Source organism: Xyrauchen texanus, chromosome 33 (genome assembly GCF_025860055.1).
Source record: "Xyrauchen texanus isolate HMW12.3.18 chromosome 33, RBS_HiC_50CHRs, whole genome shotgun sequence".
NCBI lineage: Eukaryota > Metazoa > Chordata > Actinopteri > Cypriniformes > Catostomidae > Xyrauchen > Xyrauchen texanus.
In genome coordinates, this window is record NC_068308.1 from 26731439 (window position 1) to 26747811 (window position 16373).

Consider the following 16373-nt stretch of genomic DNA (forward strand, 5'->3'; position numbering starts at 1 on the left):
CATGACCACGCACTTTGGCTGTATGTCCAGGACTAGAAAAGACTGTTTATGAAGCAGTTTCATACCTATACATGATAACTGCTCTCTCTGGTTCAGCGGCAGCACCAACGCAGATTTGAATGTTCTGGTATGATTTTTGGCAAAGGTTTAATAGACAGGCTAATCGTGTGGGGCTTTGAATCGAGATCGCGATTTAATCGTGCAGCTCTACACATGACTAGTAATTATGCAAGGTAACAACAACAAAGAAAAAAACTATAAAAGTTACAAGATATTAACTTATTTAACACTTATGCTCATTTACTTTTGAATTCATGCTTTGCATGCTAACTAATGTCATTGTTGTACCTTACCTATGCGATAGCGGTGTATCCACAAAGTGGGCAAATCCATACAAAATTATTTGACCAACCACACTTCATACTGAAACTTTCAGATCTCAGATAATGTCAAGCTTTCACAAGAAATTAAAAGTTTACATACCTCAATATGCTTCCACAAGTTGGACGGCAAGTTTTTGAAGGCTGTGATATGGTTCGTTTTAGGCAAACATTTAAAACAAAACTAATCTTTAACATTTTCATAAAACTGGAACATATTTTCCAAGTATGGCCATTGGTGCGCAATGCCGTCTTCCATTTTGCCTACTGATCAGTGTTAAAAAAAAGTTTCATTCCATATATTCAGAGTTTTATTCATTATAATCACACTCTCATTCCATATATTCAGAGTTTCATTCCATATATTCAGTTTGATTCCATATATTCAGTTTCATTCCATATATTTAGACTTTCATTCCATATATTCAGTTACATTTGATATATTAAAGTTTCGTTCTATTTATTCAGTTTCATTCATTATATTTACACTCTCATTCCATATATTCAGAGTTTCATTCCATATATTCAGAGTTTCATTTGGTATATTAAAGTTTCATTCTATTTATTCAGAGTTTCATTCATTATATTTACACTCTCATTCCATATATTCAGAGTTTCTGCTCCATATATTCAGAGTTTCATTTGGTATATTAAAGTTTCATTCTATTTATTCAGAGTTTCATTCATTATATTTACACTCTCATTCCATATATTCAGAGTTTCATTCCATATATTCAGAGTTTCATTTGGTATATTAAAGTTTCATTCTATTTATTCAGAGTTTCATTCATTATATTTACACTCTCATTCCATATATTCAGAGTTTCGTTCCATATATTCAGAGTTTCATTCCATATATTCACACTCTCATTCCATATATTCAGAGTTTTATTTCTTTATAATCACACTCTCATTCCATATATTCAGAGTTTCGTTCCATATATTCAGAGTTTCATTCCATATATTCACACTCTCATTCCATATATTTAGAGTTTCATTCCATATATTCAGAGTTGAATTCGATATATTCAAGTTTCATTCTATGTATTCACAGTTTCATACATTATATTCACACTCTCATTCCATATATTCAGAGTTTCAATCCATATATTCTGAGTTTCATTCCATATACTCAACCTTCATATTATAAATACAATAATTTCTTGAACAGCATGCCATAATATAGTTATATATATATAGTTATTTATTGCTACTTGTGGTGACCCTCCAAGTAGGAACTCGCTTAGGGCCTCCATATGCTCAGAAACATCCCTGGAGTCAAGACACATTTGACTATAAACACATTTATATATTTATAAATACATTTATAACATATAAGTTAAAATGCTCACTATTTGTCAAGTATTTGATGAAAGTAGACCTGCATGTTATGCATGTTGCTATAACTTCATATTTATTTAGAATGTATTTTTAAATTACTTATTTGTCATTGATGAACCTCTTTATAAATTCTTAAAGTCAACAATGTAAAGTGTTGCCAAAATCTAAAAGGTGCAATGTTGGGGTACTCCAGGACCAGTATTGAGAAATGTTGTTCTACATTGTGTGTGTGTGTGTGATTGTGTTCCACAAGGTTTCTTTTGGGGTAATCACAAATTGGACTCTTCACCGGGCTCTCCCAAAAACCTGAGCTATATAGTAAGAAAAAGGGTGCAACTTTCCCCCCTTGTGCTTTGGTAGACTTTGCTAATTAAAGCAGATATAATTTCTGATTAGTTTAAACAGAAACATCTCTCTGGAGTCTCTGCATGGTTGTGGGTCTAGACCACGCTGCTTTGTTGATGTTTTTGTGTTGATGTTAATTAAAATAATTAAGCTAGATGAGAAGTCTGTGTTTGTATTTGTGTGTGTGTGTGTGTGTGTGTGTGTGTGTGTGTGTGTGTGTGAATTCAACTGAAAAGTATCAAAAGTATCATTAATAATGATTGTGTAATAAAAAATATATGTTTTAGTTTTATGCTTACTAAAGTATTGCATTATCATAAGAGCATCTCTTATCTATTGAAATCAATAGTAAAGTCAATTCTCCTGTGCTGAGTGCTATTTGTGTGACATTCAGTATTGCTGTCTATGTAGTGTTCTAAATCAGTTACTTGTGAGGTTTCATGATGGTTAGCATGCTGCCTTAGATTGTGCAGACCTAACACATTTTTGCATTAAAAAAGGTAGACCCAATACAAAAACTGGAACAGAATGCAAGTGTCTTGAGATATAAAATGTTTAATTCTTTAAACGTTTCTTTTAAAAAAGACTAAATAAATAAACAGCTAGGCAAGGCGCAGCCTGTTAAAAAAACCAGATTACCACATGATTACATGCATAAGTGACGATTGACTTAAGAATACATGGAAAGCATGGCTTTCCTTAATATTTCACAAGAAATGTGGCAATGATGAGTTCAATATACAGTATGTACAAATATTACCTGTATAAATGACATGGTACTCTTTGTGCATTTTAATATTTTAGCTAATACAAGAGTAAAATATCTCATATCAGTGTTGTGCTGTTAATCTGCTGCTTTCTACATGAGTATATCCTTAGAGCCATATTAAAGCTGTGTTTCAATGGGAGTCTATGGTAGATACTTGTACCATTCAAATCAATGGTGCAACAGGTCAATGTTCATTTGATGAAAGGCTCTAAACACATAATTTTAGGTCTCATCTGGATGCAGTCCTTCTCTGGGAGTCTATGGGAGCTTCATGAGCGCTATTTGCATTGGAACTGCATCTGATTGCCAGTTGGATATTTGGCTTTCAATCAATATATTGTACTACCTGAAAGCCCAGCTTCTCTATATGATAATTGGTCGAGCTTCTAAATGGGTGGTTCTTTGCAACAAAGGACCAATAATTGAAATGGTGATGTGGATTGACAGCGTATGAAATGTACTGTATAAGCACTGTTGTCGAGCACAGAGAGTGTTCTGTGGCCTGGAAATACAGTACAGTGCACAGTTATTTACAATCCCAATGTGATTTAATGAGAATTCATATTTATTCTTACGTAAAGTGTGGTTCTAGCAAACGTACATTTTCATACTGAAACATACAATAGTTACGTATTTACGTAATCATTTTGCATATTAACGCCTTTAGAAATGTACAAATGCTTACATATACTGATTGAATTCAATATTGAATTTATGGAATTAAACAGTTTATTTCATTGCATTATTATTAAATGAGATTAGTTAAATGTCATTATATTTTTGTAACGCAGTTGATGCATTTACTTAATATGACATATAATATCGGGTTGGCGCTGTTTTGGCAGCACGAGGGGGTACACCTTTATTAGGTACACTTGTACATCTACTTATTCAAACGATTATCTGATCAGCCAATCATGTGGCAGCAGTGTAAAATCATACAGATATGGGTCAGGAGCTTCATTTAATGTTCACATCAAACATCAGATTGGGGAACAGAAAGCTGAGACTGCAGTAGGCACAGGCTCACCAAAACTGGACAGTTAAAGACTGGAAAAACAAAGCCAGGTCTGATGAATCTCGAAATCTGCTGAGGTACACAGATAGTAGTCGCACTACAGCCTCAGCTTTCTGTTCTTGGCTGACAGAAGTGGAACCCAACATGGTTTTCTGCTGTTGTAGCCCATCCGCATCAAAGATCAACATGTTGTGCATTCTGAGATGCTATTCTGCTCACTACAATTGTACAGAGTGGTTATCTGAGTTACCTTAACTTGGTGATTAGATAATTGCATTAAGAAATAGGTGTCCAGGTGTACCAAATAAAGTGGTCTTGAGTGTATAAATTGTATTGTGACAAAAATTGTTGTCACTGTATCTGCCAGTTAATTTTTTTTTTACAATGTTTAATATTGGTTATCATTAGGGGTAGGCAGTTCAGAAGCTCACTAGGTTTTGGACTAGCCTTCTTCTGAGCTTGCGTAGCACTCACTTTCATTTTGAGAATAGAGCCCGTTGGAATAAAAGAGCCATGTGGAAATTCATCAAATGAACTAGCATTGCCTGGCTTTTAAGTATTAGTGGGGGTGGAATCCTCTTTTCAGTATCAGAGGTTACTAATGGTGATATAGTACTAACTCTCTGACTTATTATAAGTAGCTGCACACTCAAGAACTGATATTAATGCACTCCACCAGACACAACACTGTTCAAGATTGCTATTTAATCCATCACAATTGTATTCATCCTACACGTGCGGATGCCAATGACTGAGTGCGGGGGATTTTAAAACATTGCTTTAACCTGTAAATCTACAAGTGTCTATTTCTCACAGTAAATGGGGAATGATGGATAATCTCGACCAATATAAACAAAAATTCAAGTTGAGGATGGAGTATGTCCAAATTAAACATTGAAACATAGCATTCCATGGTCAGGAGACCGATAGGTCAATAGATCTAGTTTAAGCTGAGATGATCCCATGACCCCACAATGGGAAATCTTCCAATTGGCTGACTCAGAGCTACAGAAGTGATTTTCTCTCTCTCCTGTTCACTTCCCTTTTTTGACCTTTTCTCTTTATGCTTCCAAGCCTCATTGATGTCTCATAGGCTGACCTTCTTTTTCTCCTTTCTTCTTAATTTTTCGCATTCTCATTTGTTCACGCGTGATAAAAATGCCAATTTTCTGTTTTTATTACAAATAGTTTATTTAGAAGGTCTACATATAAAGCATAAACATGTTTTATATTTTAAAGTTGAAGTATGTAACTTTTGTCATTTTGTATCTCAGTTTATTGTTCATTGACAACTATAATTAAGCCTTTTGTGGGTTTACTTCCCCCAAAAGTATAAACAATGAGCCTTCCAAGCACTATAAAAACATTGATGTTTATATTTTGAGCAGCCCGCTCAGCTCCACCCATCCATTTCCTGCTCAAACTATAGTGTGAGTTTGGGGCGTGGCTATTTGTTCAGCCAGGGGAATTTGAATATCTATGGCAGATGTGTATATAGGTGTGGAGCGGGACGTGGTCATGTATTTGTCATTTGGGAGAGAGGAAGAGGCAAGGGCCATCACCTGGGGATTGTAATACTAAATACCTGTGAAGATGGAAAAGGGCTATGGTAAATGGTCTGCACTTATATAGTGTTTTTTTTAACCTTAGAGGTTACCAAAGTGCTGTACACTGTGTTCCAATCACCCATTCACACACACTCATAAACCAGTGCTGCCATGCAAGGCGCTAGCCTGCCATTGGGAGCAACTTGGGGTTCAGTGTCCTGCCCAAGGCATGTGGAGTCGTGTGGGCCGGGAATCGAACCGCCAACCCTACGATTAGCAGCCGACTCACTCTACCACCTGAGCTACAGTCGCCCCAAAAGGAAAAAGGCCAACAGAGCGACAGACCAGGAGAGAGAGTCAGAGCCAAACACACACCCGAAGCTGCAAGCTGAAAAGCCAATACTTTGATTGTGAAGCTGAAAAGCCAATACTCTGATTGTGAAGCTGAAAATGCTTGAATAAAAAGCTGACTTACCTTGACTGCCACCCCCCTTCCTTCATGCTGGAACTTTTACAAAAGGAAAATAAATGTATCTTCGCTAAAATTTGAAGACTTGCTAAAACACACAGAGACATAGAATGGAGTTAAACCCGAGTGAACATTGGCAGAGCATTTACAAGGTGGCGGACTTTGAGGGAATATTTGGGGTTCGATGAAGATGCCAAACTTGCCAAGTTTAGACAGGTAAGCTACACAAGGTATTGCCACACAAGTTAGCTTTATTACTGTTGAGGTTCAGATAAATTCATAAGATACTCTGAATATGTATCATTATGTTTACTTGTTACCAGAAGAACCATCCTACCTCATGTGCTGGATCCCCCTCTTACCCAGTAAGTCATTGGTGGAAGCAAAATACCAGATGACTGTAAAACTCAAGGACTGTTGTGCAATTATTTAAAAAAAAAATCACAATTATTAAAGCATTATTTCCAGAATGACAAATATTGTATCATGAAATTTGTTCAAATTTGAAATTGATTATAATCTTAGCAGCTGGCATTTTTATATCCCAAACCTTGACAAATAATAACAACTATTAATTTAGAACTAATTGTATATTTCTTCCACTGATTTCTTAGAGACACCCACTGAGACTCGGTTCACATTTTGTTTAGCCTTGCTTCAGTCATGCGTGGAGCCCCTTCTCTCCTCAGCCCATGATTTCTGTGATGGTATTTGCATGTGAAATTAGATACCATCTTTATAATTAAGCTCATAAGCATAATCTCATTGCTCTTATCAATTCTGCTGTACACGAGTTCAAAAAGCACACCAAAATCACTGGCAAGAAGCGTCACAAAGCCAAAGCCCATAATGCTTATCTCTCATCTGTGTGCAGAAAAAAAATGGAAAACGTGTGTGGTTACAGTGAGTACTTTAACACATGGTTAGTTTCAGGGGGTCTGAGAGTGGTCCTCATGAATTTTGACATATGAACAGTTGATTGTGTAAGGGCTTCATGATGCAGTGGATTGTGATTTGTCTAAATTAAACAGATTTATTGGTCTGAAAATCTGTTTGGAATGGAAATCAACACAGATGCATTGAATTAGATGCATCGGTTGCTTGTTAAATCTATGTTGCCGGAGGAACGGCTTACAGTAAACCATTGTTTAAAAGCATATATCTCCTTGATATTGACAGCTTAAGCTTTATGTCCCTAATCCTGGTCTTTTCATAATGAAAAGACCAGGGTTATAATGGGTTGTATTTACCCTCAAAAAAATTAAAATAAAGTCACAGGTAGGTATGGATATTGAATTTTCTTAATCAAAATATAACAATAAAATGTGACAAAAACAGTGATATCGAACCCCCGCATCACAACCACAAAAGAAAAATATCTCACAAAACAAAAAAACATCCTGAGACCCTGCATCTACATGTGTATATGCACCTGCATACTTTTATTTAATTTAATCCAACTGATCTCAGTTCAGAAGACTCTAGGGTGTTATTAAAGGGTTAAACTTTCGACGCATTTTGTCAAGTCATGTGACAAAACATGGCGATGATCTAAACTGAGTTTATCTTTGGGAGAAAGGGCAACAAAACTACTTCAGGTAGGAAATCTGTTCTGAGACCAGTGCAGACTGGCAACACAATGGAGGTTAAGTCATTCCTTAAATAGGGAGCAAGGGAGCCTCATAGCTTTCCTATGCATCCAAGTGCATTCACTTCTAAAATCTGACCAAAAGGTCAGTTTCAGGCTGCAGATAATGTTTGTCCACTCAGGGCAAACATGGGACAATGGTAATCAGTACATAGATTTAGAATTTTCATGCAAAATGTTATTTTAACATGGTTGGCTGTGATTGAATGATGCTGGACATCACTTTGTATCAGAATTATTTATGCTTACTTCGCTCAAAAACACAAATAACCAATCAGTACTGGAAACCAAAGCTGAAAAAATCTGACTTTCTATAGCTTAAAATTAAATATCACAACTTAGTCCCACTGTCCACATATGTGGACATACATTTTTAGGAAAACTATTTGGTCTTAAAAATGGTTTTCTTGCATGTTTCTTAGGGGCTACTAAAGGGCAATGGAAAACAGCAGTCAAGCTCAGGTCTGCAGGAGGTAAAATATTTACATTCAAGAACATGTTACAGGGTTTACAGCAAAACCTAAAAACAATCATGAAGCAGTCTTTGTTTTGACCAACAGATATTGTAATTAATAATAAATTGTATACATTTATGACATTTAAAACACATGTGACAAACTGCCCCAACTTGACTTTAATGAAAAATAACTTTGTCCGCATTTAAACCTTTTGGCAAAAATCTGCTTGCTTTAACCCACCTTTCAACTTTTGGTGTTCCCAGTCAGTAATGACAGGCCTATAAAAATTGCTTATAAATCTCTCATTATGCTATATTATCAGTTGTTTTCTTAAAATTAGCATATGTTTTGTATTTCTTTGGAACTTATTGATTTAGGCCTCATTGACCTGAGCTTCTGCACCTCCGTTTTTGTGTGAAAAAGCATTAGTTGTGTATAATTTGGGCAATATTAAATAAAATATGAAAACATTCTGTACTATTTATCACACTAGTGTACTAATGTTGAACCAGGTAGTTTGTTTCGAAATGCTTTTATTTTGTACAAAATGGCACAAAGTCACACTTGTGGTGTTCCCAGTCAAAAATAACCAGCCAATGAAAATTAATGGGGGAGATCAGAAATAAGAGAAAAATGGAGTGTTCAGGAGCATGTTCATCAAGTTTAGGTTCACATATGTGAATGTGTGCTTGCAAATATAAAGGCCTCACACCTGTGCACATACACACACACTAAAACACACACATGTGCATGTACAAGCACAAACCCTTTTAAGTAGAGCATGCTTTATTTTTCACAGAGATATACTTTATCCTACCCTGAACTGCATCCTACATCCATTCACCCATCCCACCCATCCCACACACACCCACACCCATCCTTGTTTATCCAATAACTTGGATACAAGCCATGATATGCTTGATTTCTGAACTGTCTTTGCCCCACAGTGACCCCTCTCCAATAGAATTATTAGAATTGTGGTGTTCCTGGTCAAATATAACTGGCCATTGAAACTGAATGTGTAAGATCACAAAAACAGTACTTTTATTTTGAAATGCGTTTATTTTCTTAAAAGGGGCACAAAGTAACAGTTGTGGTGTTTTTGTCAAATCTGCCCATTGTGACAAAGAAAACTGGCCTAGGCCTATTTACACATTATCGCTGTCATATAAAGAACATTTCATGGAACAAAAATACCAATACTGTTATATTTTCTAATAAACATCAAACCAAATCTAAGAACACCTGATGGTTTTGTGTCCTCATGCACATCACTGACAATAGCTTTTTGCAGGTGCCTTATAAATGAGTGCTCTACATTTAAAACACACAATGCTTGATGAAAGAAAGATCATCAAAGGAAGATTCTGTTGGAGAGGGGTCACTGTGGGGTAAAGACTGTTCTGGTGTGTGTTTGATCGTGGGTGGTAATTTTGGATGCAGTTTAGGGTAGGATACATTTCATCGCTGTAAAAAGAAAGTATGTAATACTCAAAAGAGTCTGTGCATGTACGTGAGCATGTGTGTGTGTGTTTGTGTGTGCGTGCGTGCACAGGTCTGAGGTCTTTATGTTTACAAGCACGCATGCACATATGTGAACATTAACATGATGAACATTCTCCTGAACACTCAATATTTCTCTTATTTTTTCTCTTTTTTTTTTTTTATTTCAATGGCCGGTCATTTTTGACAGGAAACACCACAAGTGTGACTTTGTGCCATTTTGTACAAAATAAAAGCATTTAAAAACAAACTTCCTGGTTAAACATTAAAGCAACCTAGTGTGATAAATACTGAATGTTTTCATATTTTATTTAATATTGCCAAAATGATCCACAAAAAAGGATTTTTTTGGTCTGAGGCCTGAGATCAATAAGCTCCAAAAAGAAATACAATACCTGTGCTAATGGAAAGAAATCAAGTTTACAAGCATAACGAGAGATTTATAAGCTCTTTTTAATAGGCCGATCTTTTTTGACTGGGAACACCAAATAAGGTATCAAATTTCAACACAGCACAAGGGTTAAGGGTAAAAAACATGTACCTAAACAAGGGATTCACCCTAGTGATGTCTTTGTACATTAAATGGTTCTTTTTTTTCTTAGAGTGCAGGTTTAAAAAAAATTTGCCTTGGTCTACTGTTTTATTCTTTTACTCCCCTGTGTTGGACTACTCGTATTACTTTGTATATAACATTATCTGTACATATGAATGTAATCTGCCATTACATTCCCTTCTGTATATAACAGATTTGTAAACTTAGCAAAAAAAGAAACGTCCCTTTTTCTGGACACTGTATTTTAAAGATAATTTTGTAAAGATCCAAAAAACTCGACAGATCTTTATTGTAAAGAGTTTAAACAATGTTTTCCATGCTTGTTCAATGAACCATAAGCAATCAATGAACATGCACTGGTGGAACGGTCGTTAAGACACTAACAGCTTACAGACAGTAGCAATTAAGGTCACAGTTATAAAAACTTAAGACACTAAAGAGACCTTTCTACTCACTCTGAAAAACACCAAAAGAAAGATGCCCAGGATTCCTGCTCATCTGCGTGAATGTGCATTAGGCATGCTGCATGGAGGCATGAGGACTGCAGATGTGGCCAACAAATTGCAATGTCTGTACTGTGAGATGCCCAGGGTTGGGGAGTAACTGAATACATGTAACAGGATTAAGTATTTAAAATACAAAATATTAGTAACTGTATTCCACTACAGTGACAATTTTAATAATTGGTAATTAGAATACAGTTACATTCAAAAAGTATTTTGATTACTGAAGAGATTACTATGCATTTTATTGTCATTTGTTTAATTTAATATTTAGTCCTTTCAGATGGAAAACATTTATACATGTAAATTATGTGATCCAAAGTGCATCTGAATAGCGGTGAAACTCTTTCTTATGATGTGTTACATTCATACGAGCAGACAGAGATTTAAGTTTGAAGTAAGTTTGGAGCAGAAGAAATAGAAATAAACCTTGTGTAAATTGTCAGCTTTACGCTAAGCTAAAATGCTATTTCTAGCCATTCTATATGCCCATGTTACCAGGCACGATCATATTTTTTTTATCATGAAAATTCACGTTGGATCATAATTTCTTTTTTCTAGTAAGACCTTTGATATTAGGGCAAAAATCTTATTCTTGAGGATAATTTTCGTATTGTTTTCCTGTAAACATATCTAAAAATCCTTAAAACAAGATCAATTTGATCTGTTAACTACGTACAAAGCTTTGAATAGTCTAGCTCCACAGTACTTAAGTGACCTTCTACCACGCTATATTCCATCATGTTCATTATGATCGCAAAATTCTAGCCAGTTAATAGTTACTAGAATATCAAAATCCATAAAAGGAGGTAGATCCTTTTGGAATGGAATAGTCTCCCTAACACTGTTCGGGATGCAGACACACTCCCTCAGTTTAAATCTAGACTAAAGACTCATCTATTTAGCCAGGCATACACCTAATTTATTCTTCACCACACAATTAGGCTTTTTTAGTTAGGTCTGCCAGAACCAGAAACAGTGATCATGGTCTATAACTCTGCAATAAATTGAATGGGATCAATGCTAATATTATTTAATTTGTTTCCCTGACATAACCACGGGACTCCTATCCAAAGGTCACCAGAACCGGCTGGATCCAGCTCCATTCCTGCTTTGTGTTGGACTCCACTGCTACGTGTCACTGTGTGATGATGACTATTAGCCAGCCAAATATCACGTCTATTGCGATTGACTACAGAGGATGAACTGATGCCAACTCCAACAATAACACATGGGATACTTCATATGCCATTGCCTGAACCTTGGACGTAGGATAGACCTCACAGAAATTACAGGCTAGGTTGAACTGCGATGCACCTGCCTTCATCACCTCGGTCTAATGATGGACTACATAGACTATCTTGAAATGGAATACATAGACTATCAATTAATTGCCAACAAAACCCTTCATCAGCCAACTAACAAAGGACAATGCATCTACAGTATGCAACAACTGCCTGAGTTACACCAGGAACGCACATTCCCTCCATCAGTGCTCAGACTGTCCACAATGGGCTGAGATTGGCTGGACTGAGGGTTTGTAGGCCGGTTGTAAGGCAGCCTATGGGCACAAACCCACCTTCGCTGGACCAGACAGGACTGGCAAAAAGTGCTATTCACTGATGAGTTGCAGTTTTGTCTCACCAGGGGTGATGGTCGGATTTGCGTTTATCGTTGAAGGAATGAGTGTTACACTGAGGCCTGTACTCTGGAGCGGGATCGATTTGGAGGTGGAGAGTCCGTCATGGTCTGGGGGGGTGTGTCACAGCATCATCGGACTAAGCTTGTTGTCACTGCAGGCAATCTCAATGCTGTGCGTTACAAGAAAGACATCCTCCTCACTCATGTGGTACCCTTCCTGCAGACTTATTGTTACATGACCCTCCAGCACGACAAAGCCACCAGCTATACTGCTCGTTCTATGAGTGATTTTCTGCAAGACAGGAATGTCAGTGTTCTGCCATGGCCAGCGAAGAGCCTGGATCTCAATCCCATTGAGCACGTTTGGGAGGGTGAGGGCTAGGGCCATTCCCCCCAGAAATGTCCGGGTACTTGTAAGTGCCTTGGTGGAAGAGTGGGGTAACATCTCACAGGAAGAACTGGCAGATCTACCCCTTTGTTCAGCGACACATTATTTAATTTCTGTTAGTCACATGCCTGTGAAACTTGACAAATTCCTTGTATGTGTAAGCATAGTTGGCAGAAAAGCTCATTCTGATTCTAATAACAATAAATATTAAAATTAGCATTTTATTTCTAGTGAACGACAGCTCTGTAGCTTCATGATCAAGTATTCATATGTTTACCTGATCCACCACTGTGATGTAGGTAGTGACAGACCTGTAGGTAGAAACTCAGAAGTTTCCTCTGTATGCAGTCAGCCTCATAGACTTCACATCAGAGAGCTCATCTCACCTGGGAGGAATTCAGTGTCAGTCTGTTGTTCTATCTGCTTTTCACTTTCTTTATGAAGAACCCTTTGAGATATTAAGTGCCTCCAGGAAATGCTGAATTTCAACCATGAACAGTTTCACTTCCCTGCCTAAACAATATAAACGAAACGTGGGTTTACATGGCCGGTTACAACCATACCAATATAATCAATGACAATTTGGGGACAAATTTGGTCATTTTTGCATGCAAAATTGAACTCCTATCACCATAGGCCAAATGCACTAAAGGACTGATAAAAATATTAACTTTTTGTTTTTATTATTTTTATTACCATTGCAGAGATTACATACAGTATTTATTTTGCAAGATATGCTCAAATTACTTCTGTGAACCATTCCAAGATTAGGCTTTGACTGGATTTTCTATTTATTGATTCATTTATTGGTTTAGTCTCCACTGGAGAATTTGCAGCATGCATAAAATTGATTTTCCAGTATTCTATTTCTAACATAAAATGTTTTTTTACTTGTCTTTTTTCCACTAAATATCAGAAGCCTTTTCGCATCCTTTAGAACCAGCCTATTAAAATTAGCTATCAGTTTATCAACTGTATCACTGACAGAATTCAGAGTATTCATTAATCTATTATCTATTGAATAATGAAATATTAAACTAGTATTCCATCAGAACGTGTCTTTAGATTGTTTTGGTTTGGGCTGTGATTTGGATTCTGAATGTGTTTTCATTACCACTTGTCAGACATTAGACAGTTTTTTTTTTTTTTTTTTTTTAACTGAAGTTTTATTCTGGGGCAGAGCTAACTGTCTAGAGAATGTGAATTCTTCTAAAAAGAGGCAAAACCTTCAAACAAATAATAATTTTTTTTATCTAAGCAAACCAAAGATATACTGCTGTGAAAAGAGTAATTTAAAAGATACTGCAGCTCATGTCTGGTGACAGATATATTTTACCTCTTGCCTCTGCCCTCATTGCATCTGCATTCACTGTGCTCTCTCTTCAGCACAGCACATTTCCCACCAGCATCTGTTGGTCTAGCCCCTATTGCACTGGGCTGTTGTGCTCTCTCTAATGCTAGCCGTCTGCATGAAGAAACATCCTGCCTTTATTAATAATATCACCATGGAGGATAAATAGGTCTGTTCTTCAGAAACCCATACAGATGCAATCGAACAGGGTTGCTGTGTTGTTAAAACATATTCACATAGGACAAAATACTCCAGCTTTCTGTACATAACATTTGTGCTTTATGGCTCCTTCACTCAGGAGCAAAGATTGACTTGAGATTGAATATTAAGCTGTTGCATGAACATGTGTAATGTTCTCACAAAATGAAAGGATCACTCATTATGAGTTTTGAAGCCAATGGCTAACATAAGATCTGTGGAGAGACATGCTGCATGAGAGAACAAAGCAAATATGTTTGTCTCTAAATTTTACAAACACTACCACAACATTGCTTCTTCAGGGCTCAAGTGGAACAAATCAGTGTTGGTACAGAGAGTCAGTGGTTGTTTTTTTTTGTGTGTTCTCATTTGGGTTATAAATAATGTCTTTTCATGCTCAGAAAATTAACCTAATAATTTATAAAGCTTCAGGGGTACGACTCTCCCCACGTCGCCCTCGTTTAAGGTAAACATGATGGGAGACTTCAATGATGCTATGCTTTAAAGTTTTTGCTGATGAATTCTGTGGAAAAACACCCTCACCTGAAGGTAAAAAAAAAAACAGCTAGTTGAGGAAACTTTTTTTTCACCTCTATTGCAGGTTCAAAATAGCTGATGCAAAATAATGAGTCTGAGCTTAATTAGCAAGAGCTACTTCCACAGGAGATAAACAAATAAATGGTTAAATCCATTGATGGTCTTGTTGGATTGAGGACTGCCACAGCCGACTCCACCGATCCCTGTTGCCATGGAGATAGACAGTGACTCTGACTATTTCTCTCCATTCAGCACGTTCATTGGAATCGCTTTAGGTGATAGTTGCAAATACCTGGCTGTGATGCTTATGAAGCTCTTAGATAAAATTGGAAGGTGTGAAGCACGAAGCACAACATTGATCGGTGTTAGAGTAAGCTACAGTATCAGTATGTGGTGATACGCTCTGATATTCTGAAAATAATAGAATTGCAGAGATATTGGGGGAAAAAAGCTTCTGGATTAAAATGTTTTGCATCTTTATTTTCATCACTTGGCATGTCATATACATGGAAAATATGACACATATAATTTTGACATCTATTATATTTTTCTTTTTTAAAGTAGAGAAACAACATTGAGATGACACTATTTGGTTTCTAAATTTAAGCTTTTTGTTAAATAGTGGCATATAAATCCTTTTTCGATATTTCTTTAAATCAACATCCCAACCATATTCATCATTCTCTCATTATCAATTCACATTGTGTTGTCAGTAATTCAGTGTTTTAAAGTATGTTCTTCATAGTTTTCTCTGTAGTCCAATGCAGTAAAATAGTTCCAAAAGTAAGTCTCGTGATGATTGGTCAGCACAAATAGGGAAGCCCCTCCTCAATCTGCACCAACAGGTAAAGTTTCCAAAGTGATCTTTGCATTTATCCAATCAGCTCTTGGGATATGTGAGGCAGGCCACACCTCTAACCCCACTGGAAAGGGACCTGTCTTTCTCTTCTTCCACAAAAGGAGTTTGTAAACCATCACCCCGTTCCTGTCGTGATGTTGCTCCAAAAGTGGACTGAACGTGATTGCTCACCTGTCCTCCAGTAGCCTTACTAAGAAGGCGGGCGGTGTACTGTGTGGTTTTCACCCCTGATCCCATTACAGTCATAGAAATGCCAGTCTTTGCTCTCCGGGAGCCTATGCCTGATCCCAGGGCTGTTGTGTAAGAAACAAGGCGTTTGTGTTTGATTTGGCCCCCTGACATCAGTGCAGACTCAGAGCAGGTTAGTGTCTGTGGATCCTGCACTGTCACAGAGGAGCTGGCAAGTGATTGGCTGAAATTTGCCACTGACACATCAGTCTCAGGATTGATTATGTTACAGCTGGAAGAAACCCTACCTCTATTATGCAGCGTACTACCGCCCCCTTCTCCAGTCCCCTCCCCAAACTCAGGTTTCTGAACAGAGGGGATTATGGGAACAGAGTGGGCTCGGATTGAAGGGGGAGGAAAGGTTGCTCCCTGGTCAAGACGAGTGCATGGAACGTCAGTGTAGCCCATCTTTCCTCTGGAATGGGCAGAGACCACAATTTGCATATTCAAATTTGAACGGCTTTGCTGATTGCTTTCCGAGTGAGACTGGCACCTAGAGCATCACAAAAAGAGACAGAGTTGGAATAAGTCCTTACATTCCATTCCGTCGAGATTACATGGTAACACTTTACAATTAGGTTCAATTTGTAAGTTAACATGAACTAACAATGAACAATACTTTGGTTAATGTTTAGTT

The 16373-nt window shown here is 37.0% G+C and overlaps 1 protein-coding gene across 2 annotated transcripts in view; it reads right to left on the reverse strand.

Annotated features, from left to right (window-relative positions):
• Positions 1–15121: 15121 nt before the first annotated feature.
• The window catches only part of nrg3b (neuregulin 3b), a 235179-nt gene continuing 233927 nt past the window's right edge, over positions 15122–16373 (reverse strand). For both annotated transcript variants that reach the window (XM_052103053.1, XM_052103052.1), the window contains exon 9: positions 15122–16229. In XM_052103053.1, the coding sequence (XP_051959013.1) occupies positions 15530–16229 (700 nt within the window). In that variant the 3' untranslated portion in view covers positions 15122–15529. The remainder of the gene's footprint in view (positions 16230–16373) is intronic.